The sequence below is a fragment of the Uranotaenia lowii genome, chromosome 3 (genome assembly GCF_029784155.1).
Source record: "Uranotaenia lowii strain MFRU-FL chromosome 3, ASM2978415v1, whole genome shotgun sequence".
NCBI classification, from domain to species: Eukaryota; Metazoa; Arthropoda; class Insecta; order Diptera; family Culicidae; genus Uranotaenia; species Uranotaenia lowii.
The window spans coordinates 85,354,007-85,369,288 of record NC_073693.1 but is presented as its reverse complement, the minus strand read 5'-3'; the positions used below and the strand labels follow the sequence as shown (position 1 = coordinate 85,369,288).

The window sequence follows — 15,282 nt, the reverse complement described above, 5'->3', positions numbered from 1 at the left end:
AATTTATATATACTAGTTATATTTTCTTTCCACTATGTTTTTGTGTGGCCCTTTATAAATTCATGACCTCCTTTCAACTCGCGTTTTGCTATGACAACTGTTCTCCCAAAGTAATGTTACGAGATCTCATGCAACTATTAAGCAATTCGCCTATTTTTCATAACAGTTGTTCTCATTTGTTGTCCATACTCTCAATTCGCAAGTATCAGCATGTCTTATAACTCGGTCATTCTTTCTTCACAGTATTCTTCTCATCAAGTAGTTCATCTAAAGGGTGCGTATATGCCTGTCTTCGAAATTCGCTATTGTTTTCTTCTAAACTAAACTGGTGTTATCTTGATTCCTGCTGCCCTCAAAAATCGCCATTTTTTCTTTATTATTTTCCTTACAACAAGTATCCTCTTCCCTCGCAGTTTTTTTTGCCTTCCGCTCAACACGCAAGAAATCGGCTGTCTTCCTAACTCGAGATCTTTTCTCATCAGCATTAGTACTTGGCTCTCTGTTCTTTTTTGTGCTTGCTATTATTTAATTGTCCATACAACTGGGTATTTCTTTTCTCCCAACAACTGTCACTGTTCTTCTTTGCGGTCCTTCCAACTGACAAAGGTAAGGCTGTCCACAACTCGTCTTTTTCCTAATAGCTGTCTTCTCAACTCGTTATTCTTTTTTTTTTTTTTTGCAGTCCTCTCAACACGCGAAGGTAAAGCTGTCCAAAAATTCATATTTTCCTAACAGAAGTCTTCTCCACTCGCCATTTTTCTTTGCGGTCCTCCCAACTCGCAAAGGAAAAGGCTGTCCTCTCAACACGCCTTTTTCCCAACAGCTGTCCCCTCAACTCGCTGTTCTTCTTTGCGGTCCTCCCAACTAGCAAAGGAAAAGGCTGTCCTCTCAACACGCCTTTTTCCCAACAGCTGTCCTCTCAACTCGCTGTTCATCTTTGCGGTCCTCCCAACTCGCAAAGGAAAAGGCTGTCCTCTCAACACGCCTTTTTCCCAACAGCTGTCCTCTCAACTCGCTGTTCATCTTTGCGGTCCTCCCAACTCGCAAAGGAAAAGGCTGTCCTCTCAACACGCCTTTTTCCCAACAGCTGTCCTCTCAACTCGCTGTTCTTCTTTGCGGTCCTCCCAACTCGCAAAGGAAAAGGCTGTCCTCACAACACGCCTTTTTCGTCAATCAAAAAAAAATAATATAATTTTTTATCTTACAAATTTGGTGCATATTTTCAAAATGTGACTCCGGCAACACTGCTCTTATTCGCTCTCTATCCAAACTTCACTCGATTCTCGCTCTGATGGGTGATCTCTGAAGAAGGTAACTTTTTGTGTTTAGAAACAAAATCTTTCACTTTAAAAACATGCAACATACTTTTTCACTGATATGACTTACTTAAAACACAAAAAGTCCTGTCACGGTCGCCAAATGTGCAACTTAGACTAGCACTTGAGATCACCCACCAAGCCACACTTAACCAGATGACGGACGCGGTGGCCCGCCTGACAGGCTGCTGCGTTGAGACTGGCCCGTTGCTTCGGGAGAATGTGTCTATACACCTGCACGTCCGTTCATGACCCACACACTCATAATCCTCTGATTCTAACACTACACATAAGCTGTCCTTTTGACTTGATTTTAAACTATTTCAAACTGTACTCTCAAAATGCTTGTTTATTCATTTAACACGATTCAAAGCTGTCTTTCAACGCACTTCCCAATTTCAAATTGTTTTCTAAACTCACTTCAAGTTCAAATCGTCGACTACAAGGAATTCTTTTGACTAACTTTTTGTTCATTCTTATGTCAAGCTGTCCTCTAAATGCGCTTTCCAATTTTAAGTTGGAAGTTTTGAAAGTCGTATCATTGTATAGAAGTAGTCCTCTCGACTCAATTCATGTTAAATTTTATCTCAAGCTGTCCCCTAAACTCACTTGATTTCAAACTGGATAAGATTCCTCAGCTGTCCTCTCCAAACGCTTAAATGTTCATTTGATATGATAAAAAGCTGTCCTTTCAACGCACTTTCCAATTTCAATTTGTCCTCCCAATTCACTTTAAACTCGTATCTTTGTATAGAAATAGTCTCGACTCACTTTCTGTTCATTCTTATCTCAAGCTGTCCTTTCAACTCGCTTGATTTTAAACCAGATAATACTCTTAAGCTGTCCTCAAAACACGAATATTTTTCGTTTCATAAGATACAAAGCTGTTCTCTCTACGCGCTTTTGAACTTCAAGTTGTCCTCTCAACTCACTTGAAATTCGTATCTTTGTAAAGAAGCAGTCCTCTCTACTCGCTTCCTGTTCATTTTAACTTTAAGCTGTCTTCTAAACTCGCTTTATTTAAAGTAGATAAGATGCTTTCGATGTCCTCTTAACACAATTAATTGTTCAATTGATAAGATACAAAGCTGTCCTCTCAACGCACTTTCCAAATTCCAGTTGTCCTTTCAACTCTCTCGAAATTCGTATCTTTGTATAGAAGCAGTCCTCTTGACTCGCTTTCTGTTGATTCTTACTTCAAGCTGTCTTCTAAACTCGTTTGAAATTCGTATCATTTCGAAATTCTCTCAATCGCCTAACCAGCCTTCTTATTTCCTGTAGCACTATAATTTCTTAGTGGGTAAATTCTTCAGGTGTATTATTTTTATGCCCGAGCGATATAAAAAAATTTTGTCTTGTACTATTAATACCTTGTTTTTTTTTCTCTCAGGTTCGATTTTTATTATGTTTCCGATTCTTCGGTATTCACACATCTGGTATTCCGTTTTTTTAATCTTTTTGTATGGGATCTACAAAAAATGTACACCCAAAGAAGAAGTTGACAAATTTCAATGCGCAGCTCAATGCGGAGCTAATTATGAGCCGAAAATGCGCGAAAGATGATATGATTGCTCTACAAACCAACGGCATAAAGACTCGAGCACTCCAGCAGAATAATACATTTCATAAAAATATTCAAACGAGTCACGAAATTTATTTAAAGGGATTTGCATCCAACTGGATAATTTATCCCAGTAATAAGAAAAAAATGCGGTCGGAGAATGAGCATCGAACTCAAAGCAATGTTTTAGTTCGTTTTCCTAGTCGGACATCTTAGCCAATATTCTACCTGATTCAGATGGAAAACGAGGGTTATTTGTCTTAGTTTTTCTGCCCCGGGCAATCACAAAAAAACACAGGACAAGTAGTTCACCCTGTTTTGTCTTGTTATGGAATATGGGATATGATTTATTTGGTTTCTTTTAGACAAATGCAATCCAGTTGCACTGGAAGGACAAAGCCAGCAGAACCACTGCTTGTTAATGCCAGGGCGACATAGAATCTTGTGCCAATTATGCCACCTCCTAGGAAATCATGGTCGGAGATCTGTGGGTGTAGGACCTACCTATATCTATCTCTTAGCAAGTCGTTAGACAGTGTCGCCGCATTTGTTATGGAACAACATTTTTGTCCCTTAATACAAATTCTGATTTTGAAATAACTTAACCTGTAGAATCAAACCTGATCATGCATAATAAGTAAAAACTGATTTTAAATCACTTTATTGATCTTAATTTAAATCACGTTTTAAAATATGTTTGGATATTCTAGTTTTAACCCTAATCCGCTCTTGAATGTCAATATGACACTATTGGAAATTTTATGGTTTGTAACTTTATTCGGGTGCATCTAAATAAAACAACTTTTTCGGGACCCTAATTGAATTCTTGAAATCTTTAATTTTGCATCATTACTTTTTTATGGACACACGCTGGAAACCCAAGAAAAATACTCCTTAATCAGATCTTGAGTGTCAATTTGACACTCCTCGCTCAAAACCGCTATATCTCTCTTATTTCTCAACCGATTTTTACAAAATGTATAATTTTGGAAATATGTTTTACAGGTAATATTTACCTACAATACTTCAGTTTTCCGTGATTTAAATTCTAAGAAAAAAATCTGAAACACATGCTTCTGAAAATAGACTGCAGATCAGCTACAAAATGCTCAAAAAAGTTAAAAATACAACTATCTTTGAAAACTCGTCAAAAATTCTGTGTTTCGTATTTTGACAATCTAGAAATGCAAAAATGTGCCAAATAATGTCATTTCAAAAACTTATTTTTTCAAAATTTTTTCTGGTGTGACTTTGACAACTTCGACGTTTCATTGATTGAAAATTGCGGTTTTTACACCACTTTTTTATACTTTTCGTGGTCATGATTTTAAAAAAATTCAAAAAAATATATCCTAGTGTGAAACGTAACTTCAGCTTTTTTGGACACTTAGTAAATTTTTTCAACATTCCGTAGCTGATTTAGAGGTATTTTTCCAAAACGTGTTTTACCGGATTTTTTTTTCTTAGAATTTGAATAACGGAAACTGAAGTGTTGTAGTTGATTATTGTTTGAGAAACATATTTCAGTTGCTTTAAGAATTTTCCGAAACTATTAATTTTGATAAAATCGGTTGGGGAAAAACAGAGATAGGTATATTGATTCTAGTCAGTAGTGTAAAATTGACACTCCAGGGACTGTAATTGGTAAAAATTTCAGGGACGGATGATGGTTGAGATACAGCGTTTTATAGATTTTTTACAAAGTTTTCTTAACAGCTAATAATTGTTTCTGGCATCACTGCGAGAACGTTCGGCAACTTAGTTGAAGACCACAATACATTTAGATTCAATTGGTTAAAAATGTTAGAATTTTACTATTTCAATCACAGTTTTCTAGAAAATTAATTCTTGATTGAAATTTTTCAATTTGTAACAATAAATAACAGTAGTTCTTAAAAAAGGTTGCCAGATTGTCCGGTTTTATCCGGTTTTTCTCGAATATTCAATACACAATTTGACAAAAGTTTGGCCCGGCCCAGTTGCCCAGGTTTCATTGAAAAATACCGGATTTTACCCGTATTTTCCCGATTTATTCATGTTTTGTGCCAAAACAAATTGTTTTGAACATTTTTTGATTTTTCGTCCAAAACGAAATTTTTTGAGCAAGTTTTATAGAGATATTCATGAAAGGTTTTTTGAAACCCCAAAATACGATTTAAAACCTGCTGATGAGTTATGATAAATAATGTTTTATCCGAGTTTTTTTTCTTGATCTGTGTTGAGTAAATAAGGGTTTTGACCAAATTTCCCGGATAATGCCTGGATTTTTGAACAACAATTTTGAAATCAAATGCCCAGATTTTGCCAGGTTTCTAGATAAAATAGCCCGGATTTGTCCGGTTTGTAAAATATGTGCACATTATAAAATATAACACATGCATAAGCAGATTACTATTTACATACTACATTACTCATAGAGTTTCATAGTTTCATAATCAGTGTTTAAACATAAATCTCAAAGTCATACGTAAGTATTAGTAAACAAATTCTAAATTAATTAAAAGCTTTGATTTTTAAATTTTCAAAGATGATGAAAGAAAAGAAAGTACATAAGCCGTAAATATCATGATTTTTTTGAAAAAAAAAAAATACAACGGCGATCCGATTGGTCTTGAACCCATTATTTCCACTACTCTTTTGAAAAAAGGAATGGAATTGTTCGATTGCAACAACCTGCCTCAACTTTATTCAAAATGTGATTTGTACAAATAATTGCAAATTAAATTGATATTCGTTCTTAATCAAAATGTGAAACAAAAGACAGCTCGACCCAATTTTAGTTTGCAAAATAATGGCATCTGGTAACTCTCAATTTCTGGTACCCCTTATTTTTTATTCGCAAATGATAGAGACCCTAATGAAGATAATTTCTCCAGAATTTTTAAATGCTTTAAAAAGAATTACTTTTTTGTTAGAATAATATTTCTAAAAATTGGGCGGAAATCTGTCAGTTTTGCTAGTATAAAATTGTCAGATTGCTCGGTTTTATCCGAGTTTGCCCGGATATTTGATACTAAATTAGGTCCGGCCCAGTCTCCTGAATTTCATTAAAAAACTGGATTTTTCCCGGCTTTATATAATTTATTTTCCAAATCAAACAATAAACACAAATTGTGTATAATTTAATTTTATTTATGCGTCCAAAACGCCCAAACATCCAAAAATTTATTTTCATGTTTTTTTTCTTGATTTTTTTAGAGTGATTCTTGGGGTTTGACCAAATTTGCCCGGATATTGCCGAATTTTCGGCGACAAATTTGATATTAAAAGCCCTGATTTTTTGTCGACAAATTCGAAATCAAATGCCTGGATTTTGATAGGTTTTCACTTTTCAGATAAAACAACCCGGATTTGTCCGGCCCGTAGCCAGAAAGTTTTCCAATGAGCTCCATATACATATTGAAATTTCATTTCTAGCATGATCTTCCATTAGGTCATATGAAACAAAATGTAAACAAAAATATTTATTACGAAAAAAAAAAACACTAAAACTGTCATAAACTAGTCGCAACTGCTTTCTATATAGAGTACTAGCTGATCCCATACGAATACCGTTTCGCTTCAAACTTGGAATATGTTATGAACAGTTTGTATGAAAGTCAATTGCCAAGCATTTTCCAGACGCAATTCCGAATGCATTGTTAAGTAATAATCGCAAAAATATTAGAGGATCGCTTTTCTGACGTCTGCTACTTAATTTGAAATCATGAATCAATTGACCGTGGCGAAAACCACCGTGAATAAATTTCGACTCGATCGTTGCATAACAACGCAGTTATTGCAAAAAAAGTAAACCCCTTTTAGTGACCTTTTATACAATCTTTGATATCTGAAATCGATTGCCCTTCCCTCAAAACTCCTGTGTGGAAATTTTGAGAGCAATCCATTGCATAATAACGTCAATATTGCTAAAAACAGTGAAATATTAATTAATATGGACGACCACTTTCGTCGAACCCTGGCAAAATATTTGACATCTGAAATCGATTACCCTTCCCTCAAAACTCCCGTGTGCAAATTTCCTAAGCAATCAATTGCATAATACCGTCAATATTGCTAAAAACATTGGAAATTTAATTATTGTGGACGACCCCTTTCGTCGACCCCTGGCAAAACATTTGACATCTGAAATTGATTGCCCGTCCCTGAAAACTACCGTGTGCAAATTTTCATCCGAATAGTATGTAAAATAACGACGATATTGCAAAAATATGGAAAGGTTAATATGGACGACCCCCTTTGCCGACCTCTTACACTGAATTTAATACCTGAAATCGATTACCCGTCCCTCAAAACTCTCGTGTGCCAATTTTCATCTGAATCTGTTGTATAATAACTACAATATCGCTTTAACAGTGAATTGTTAATATGGACGACCCCTTTGGCCGACCCCTGATTTTATTTTGGATAAGTGAAATCTATTGTTTGTCCTTAATAACTCCTATGTGTAAATTTTCATCCCAATCCGATGTATGAAAACGTCACTATCGCTAAGATATTGAAAGTTATTATGGACGACCCCTTTGGACGACCCCTGACTCCGCATTTAGCATCTCGAATTGGTTGGTCGTCATTCAAAACTACTATATGCAAAGTTTCATCTCAATCTGATGTATAATAACGCCAATATCGTAAAAACAATAAACAGTCAATATGGACGACCCCTTTTGCCGACCCCTGACACAAAATTGAATACCTGGAATCAATTTCCCATGTCTCAAAACCTCTATGTGCAAATTTTTGTCATAATCCGACGAAAAATAACGTCAATATCACGAAAACAATATTTGTCTTGTATGGACGACCCCCTTCAGAAGGGGTCATCCGAAAATCCGAAAACATTTTTCATCTTTCCTGGTCCTAATGAACATACATGCCAAATTTCAGCTTTCTAGCTCTTAAGACGGCTGAGTCTATAGAGGACAAACAAACAAACAAACAAACAAACAAACAAACAAACATACAGAAATTGCTTTTTGCCTTTCTTTCAGAAAGGTATAGTTATCGGTCGATTTGGGAGATCATTAATTATGGGTCTTAGATATATCTTTATAGGTATCTATCGAATCAGCTCGTCGAGTTCAGATGATGTCTGTGTATTTGTGTGTATTGGTGTGATTTTTTGTAAACTTTTTTTGCACGTTTTTGCGAAACTGGGCAGTACAATAAAAATGATTCTTATCTTGAAAAAAATGATTTTTTTTCTTCTTCGTCCTATAAAAGAAAGAAAAAAAAACAAAATAGTTTGAAAATTAAATTTTCATAGTAATTATCAACAAATCATCACTCCAAAAAACGTGTCAATTTGGCTCGCTAGCCACAACCAGCAATCACTAATCAAGATGATCGAAAACATGGCGCAAAAAGCGCTGGGTACGCATTCACTCCGTGTAATTCCCCTCAAGGAAAACAGAGGGCGCCACCGATCGAACGTCATGCATGATTTTATAGACAAATAGATGTCAGATAAACAAGATTGTCAAGGTTTAAATTTTAACATGTGAATGAGTTAATTATTTTAAGTTTACCAGTCCACCTTTAGGTTGAAACGGAACCAAAATTTAATTCTGGGTTAGAAACTCTAAATCAAAGTTCATGTAAAGGAATTGCACCATGAGGTACCGTACAACCCCGAAATCGAATTTTTTTTTTTTTTTTTTTTTTTTTTTTTTTTTTTTTTTTTTTTTTTTTTTTTTTTTTTTTTTTTTTTTGCCAGGAATTTACCACATTGTGGCATTCTTCCCTGCAGAAATCGAATGACTCAAGCCTAAGGACTAGACCCTCACATCGCATATTTCTATAGTGATTGCAAGTCCCACCCTGCGCCCAACCATAGATTCTCAAGTACAAATTTCTCTGAGAAGGGGAAAACGACACGAGGACACGGGGACGCGGACGATGCCTGCACACCATCTCATCTTCTCTCTCACGTGCGTTCGTGCTCAGGAAGCTTTTTCCTAAGCACAAACGACAGGAGAGAATTTCGCCCGTGAAAGCAAATTGAATCCAATAAGACAAAGGCTTCTCAGTCCTCTCGAGCTTTAAGCTCTCGGGCTAGTTTTTTTGCTCCCTTTTCTCTTTCCTCTTCAGATCTAACGATGCGCGATGAAAGCTTTTCGTTCTCAATTGTTGCGTTGTTGTTGTTGGGGTTGGTGTCTGAGGATCCGTCCGCGTCCCCGTGTCCTCGTGTCGTTTTCCCCTTCTCAGAGAAATTTGTACTTGAGAATCTATGGTTGGGCGCAGGGTGGGACTTGCAATCACTATAGAAATAAATGATGTGAGAGTGAAGTCCCTATGCTTGTCTCATAGAAGAAACTTGCGCGGGATGAATAAGCCAGTGATGCTTAAAATCCCTTGAGAAAAAAAAAATAGAAGAAACTTCTGTACTGAATGTATTTAGTATTCGTTTCGGCCAATGTCTGGACTGTTTAACAAATTCATGATCATAAAGCTTTCACTGTCATACGATAGGCTAATGCCTAAATCGTAAAATTGTCAGTTGAATATTTTGTCAAGATTGAAGGTTTTGTCAATATTGTCAATTTTTTACAAATTGTCAGTTTAGTTTATCTTGTCAATCATGATAATTTGATGAATTTTGGACGGTTTATCAATTGTCAATTTGACAAAATCGAAAAAAAAAATACAAAATATACAAAATTTAAAGTATTCGCAATTATGAAAAAATGTACAAAAATTACAAAATTGATAAAATTGACAAGATTGACAAGATTGACAAAATTGACAATATTGACAAGATTGACAAGATGGACAAGATTGACACAATCGACAAAACTGACAAAATTGATAAAACTTGCTAAATTGACGAGATTGCCAAAATTGACAAAAGACAACATTGGCAAAACTGACAAAATTGACAAAATTGACCAAATGGAGAAAATTGACAAAATATAAAAAATTGACGAAATTGACAAAATTGACAATATTCACAAAATTGACCACATTGACAAAATTGACAAGATTGACAAAATTAACAAAACTGAACAAAGTTGACAAAATTGACAAGACTGACCAAATTGACCAAATTAACAAAATGACTTAATTGATAAAATCGACAAGATCGTCAAAATTTACAAAATTAGTAAAATTCATAAAATTGATAATATTGATTAAATCGACCAAATTGACAAATTTGACAAATTTCATAAATTTACCTGAATCAAAGCAATCGAAAGATTCCTTTTAATTCAACCACGGTAAATGAAAGTTCATATACCAGTATTTCGATAGCACCTTACTACCTTCTTCAGTGAACGTTTTCGATTGATTAACTGAAGAAGGTAGTAAGTTGCTATCGAAATACATACTGGTATATGAACTTTCATTTACCGTGGTTGAATTAAAAGGAATCTTTCGATTGCTTTGATTCAGTTGAATCAATTCAACCAAGTAGGCTCATACCACAACAGAATAAATTTACTAATTCTACAATTTTAAAAAAATTGGCAAAATTAATAAAATTGACAATATTGACAAAATTGACAAGATTGACAAAATGGAGAAAATTGACAAAATTTACAAAATTTATAAAATTGACAATATTGACAAATTTGACATAATTGACAAAATTAACAAGATTGCAAAATGGCGGAATTGTAAAAACTGACAAAAGTGATCAAATGACACAATTAAAAATATTGACATTTCAAAATTGTCAAAACTTTTTACTTTTAAATTTAATTCTACCTTTTTTGGTACGTACCCTTCGTTGCAGTATCGTATTTTACTCTAGCAATTGTAATTTTATCCAATAATTTTATCAAGTATTTGTTTCTATAATTGAGAAGATTAATTATTTGAAATACATGGTCAGGAATCTTTTTTGAATTGTATTCTTAATTTTTTATGCCCCTTCCATTTCAAAGTTACCTATATCTCCAAACGGAGTAAATTTTGTGAGACTAAAATGTCATAGAAACGGAATCATACAAGACATTCCAGAATCCAGTCATTCAAAAATCTTCAATTAGTTGCAAATAATGTTATTCATTTGAAAATTATGATTATATCAAAATACCTATATCCTATAAAAACTTTGAATCTTCATTTCTTAAATTAATTTCGGATTGACTGCGTTTAAAATTCTATAATTATAACTCAAAATTTATAAACCTATCATTTTTTATTATTTTGTGTCATATGAATCCAAATATAATTTACAGGCTGTAAGAAAGGCTACAATCCACTGTCAAGTGTATTAAACCGGGTTTTATATATATAGATTTGTAGCCTGCACAACATATTCTATATGTGAAATACAAATTTTAAAGATGTTTAAAGATGATAACTTTTGCATTAGTTTTCGGTGAATTCTTAAGATGTTTCATGCGCCGTAATGAAAGCTCACGCGAGATTTGCATCGAGTGAGAACAAACTGTTCAAGAACAACCAAAAAAGTTATATTCTCCGAACAGATTTTTTCGGGTTTTGTTTTGAAGTTTGGTATGGAAAAATGCAAAATTTTAACGAAAAGAAAACATTTGGGATTAAAAATGATAGTGTCAATGCATCTGTCGACCACTGAAATATATTTACATCCCTTGATAATTTTTAAATTTAAATATTTTTTGGCTTAACATTCAATCATTTTAAGGCAATCCTTTTGGGATTGTTTTCTTGGCTACTACCTACTAGTGGTCTTAATTGCTTAATCATCAGTTTTCCATCAAGTGTTTTAAAGCTGAAAATTTTGTCGAAAATAATCTTAGCCTTACCGTTGCCAACTTGTTGATATCGTCATCGGAAGCTCCCAGCGATGCCAAGCCAATCTCCTGTGAAAACTGGGCAAAGCTCTGATTAGCTAGCAACGGCATATGGCCCAGCAGCTCGTGACAGCAATCGCTGGAAATACAAAATTTCAAATTGTAAGCAGGGTTAAATGCTAGAATTTGAAATTTTAATTTACGGTTCCGGGGTGTAGAATGGGTCGGACGAATGGCGGATGTACTGGGTACAGTGAAATACTCGAAAAGCTAATCCGGACAGGAAGTCTCGCGGCGAAAGGTATCCGGCAACGGGACGGATTTGGAAGCCAGTTTTGCGCTTCAGGAAAATGTTGATGTCTTGGAGCTGCGGCAGATTGTCCTCCCGGTAGCCACAGTATTTGACCAGTTCCGGCCAGTTTTCCAGATACTCGGGGACGGCATGTTTGATGTACAGTTTGTGCAGCTCGCGAAAAACAGTGCCCCTGGAAGGTGTAACAACGTCAGTAGTATTGTTGAAAAAATAAAAAAAAATAATTGTTTTAAATTTCACATTATTGTTCACGGTCAGACCAAATTCAAATATGTTCGTAGAAGAAAACAATTTCTAAATTGAAAACTGGCTAAGCCAGCAACGATTTCTCAAGAAAGACTTTCACGTTAATTCAATAATTTCAGTTATGAATACCAGCTCGTCAAACAAGAAGCTCTCGCAAATTGATATTCTTCAATCCTTTTACACAGTCGTGCATGCATTGGCTGGGGGTAGATGTCAATCCAAACTCAACCCTCCTCCGAGACAGTTTTGATATAACAACCAAAATTCAATTTACCAAGTCCTGATCTCTTCCGGTGTGTACTGAACTCGAGGAATCGGATTACCACTATAGAGGGAAGAAATAGATGCAGAAGAAACCCGTTTTCAACTTTAAGTTAGTTGGGAGCAACATTTTATAAAGTGGTTTTGTAGATTGTATTTTCCTTACGGTTGAACACTTACTGTTTGTATGTATTGGCAATGGCAGCGAACTGTTCCCGTCGTTTCCGGTAGATTGGATCCTTGAAGCCCGGATGGTCAGCGTCCAGCTCACTTCCGTACATCAGAACGTTCTGGGCCCGATCCAAATCAGATATTTTCCTCGGAAACCAGTGCATTTCTCCGAAATCTTGAGACAAAATATTATAACTAAGTTTTGTGATAAAAACTATGACAACAGTGTCTTTTTTCAAACAATTAAAAATAATAATTTTAGACCTTAGAAAATTGTCACATTACAGAGAAGACTCTCCTCTGTATCTGTTGGATACAGATCCCACGCACTATTCACGAAAAAAATCACCGGTGTCCGATCATAGGAGTATATCAAAATCACCAATCAAACCTATCCCAAGAAATGTTTATATCTTATCCAGATATAGTTTTGTTATGAGATTTGTGGTTTATGGGTTTTCAAGAACAGATAATTTATCAACTTTTGAAAAATACAATTTTTTAAATTCACTTTTAGTGTGACCATATATGTATAGTAGCAGCTGAAATTTTTTGGTTATTGGGATGAAAATTCAAATACCTACCGATTTTACTCAAGTTGAAGTACTCCAACTTACATACAGTAAGCTGTAATTGAGGGATAACACGGGTTTCCGTGATATAATATCAGATTTGAATACCGTAAAACGGAGTAACTTTGATCACCGGGGTAATTTTGATCAATAAGAAATTTTTGCACATTATCATCATTAACTCAGTCTATAGTTTGAATTTTTGAAAACTGTTTTCTACGTTTGAAAGCCTATTAATTGAGTGTCAAGTAGGAACAAATTTTGTTTGTATTTGAGTTTATATTCTGTTAGTAACAATGTCATTTCAAAATCTTAAAATATCTATATTTTCCAAGGCTAGCAAAAAACAGCTCTCCTGATAATACCAAAAAGCATTTAGAAGCAAACTGGTTGTTGATAGTGAAAGAACTACTTTTTTTCTTTGTATACGTATAGTTATAATGCTATTTTTATAGTCATTTAGAGATAAATTTTTGATATTTAAAATATAAAGACATTTTCCAAGAGTAAGCCCGTATTGGACAAATTGATAGGAACCCTATCAAATAGTTAACTTTGAAGAAAAATGAAAATGGAAATAGTAGGAGAGCCTAAAGGAATGTGTGAAGGTAAAATTTCATTTGTTTTTTGTAGCTCAAACTATTTAGCAATTATGTATTTTAATTTTTGCCCTTAAATGTATGCTCTATAATAGTTCTTTTTCCGATTACAAATGTTTTTAAAAGAAAAATTTAAAAACCAAGGTAAAATTGATAAACTGGCATTTGTATATATAATTTGAAGGTGTATTGTATCTTTTATGATCAAGAAAACTCGTTAAAACCGTCAAAATAGAGACTGATAAATATCACCCCAAAGCATCAAATTCAAAACAGAGACGATAACGATTGTTTATTCAAATTTGAAGTAGTCTTATAAATTTTTGCAACCATGTTTTACGTTCATAGGAGTCCAGTACTGGTTTTAAAAATATGAAACATGCCATCTTCCCCTTCACAGAAAAAATAATCGAAAAATATTGGAAAAAGTGATCAATATTACCCCGGATTACGGTACTTTAATTTGAAAATCGATTGTCTTGTAATCAATATGCTCACATTTTTACACAGAAGTGGAGGTATTAGTTTAAATAAAATCTAGCAAGCACAGTTGTTTTTCTCAATTTTCAGCCACACAATTTTTGAAAGCAATTCATTGAGTCCTGGATTATCGCAACGAGGGATAATTTTGTATGGAAAAAGAAAAATTTTCATTCAAAAATCACCAGTGATGTACTGGAATTTCAGAAAAATATAACTTTGGATGATCAACATTTTATATTCTTGCAGTATATTTCAACAAATCACAAACCCAACATCAACGCCGGATTAAGGGGGGCAGCAAGGGTGATACGGTCAAAATTTGGTCAATATCAACTTGATGTATTTCTTTCAATTTTCATTTTAAAAACCTGAACACCCCTCATTTTGAAGGTGTGTGTGTGTAGAATGTTGCTCCTATTTTGATTTTGGAATTCACTCTTCAGTTGTCAAAATGCCGTCCAAGGAAGAAGAGCAGCGTATCAAAATTTTCCTCGCGCATCGCGAAAATCCGAGCTACTTGCACGCAAAACTGGCAAAATCGCTAAAAGTTGCCAAATCAACCGTTACAAATGTAACTAAAGTGTTTGGGCAACGTTTGTCGATAGCCAGGAAGTCTGGATCGGGGGGAAATCGAAAACCAGAAGCCGCTGAGACGACAAAGAGAGTTGCCGGTAGTTTCAAGCGAAACCCTAACCTCTCTTTGCGAGATGCCGCAAAAAGCTGGGTGTATCGTCTACAACCGTGCATCGAGCCAAAAAACGAGCCGGACTATCGACTTACAAGAAGGTAGTGAGTCCAAATCACGATGATAAACAATATACGACGGCCAAAGCGCGATCCCGGAGGCTGTACACGACGATGCTGACGAAGTTTGACTGCGTGGTAATGGACGACGAAACCTACGTCAAAGCCGATTACAAGCAGCTTCCGGGACAGGAGTTTTATATGGCAAATGCAAGGGTAAAGGTAGCAGATATTTTCAAGCACATGAAACTGTCAGAGTTCGCGAAGAAATATCTGGTTTGGCTAGCCATCTG

The 15,282-nt window shown here is 34.9% G+C and overlaps 1 protein-coding gene across 2 annotated transcripts in view; it reads right to left on the bottom strand.

Moving 5' to 3' along the window:
- The window catches only part of LOC129756679 (tryptophan 5-hydroxylase 1), a 32,368-nt gene that overhangs the window by 3,404 nt on the left and 13,682 nt on the right, over positions 1-15,282 (bottom strand). For both annotated transcript variants that reach the window (XM_055753618.1, XM_055753619.1), the window contains exons 3-6: positions 12,601-12,766; positions 12,434-12,484; positions 11,804-12,085; positions 11,613-11,739 (exon numbers count right to left, since the gene is read on the bottom strand). In XM_055753618.1, the coding sequence (XP_055609593.1) occupies positions 11,613-11,739; positions 11,804-12,085; positions 12,434-12,484; positions 12,601-12,766 (626 nt within the window). The remainder of the gene's footprint in view (positions 1-11,612; positions 11,740-11,803; positions 12,086-12,433; positions 12,485-12,600; positions 12,767-15,282) is intronic.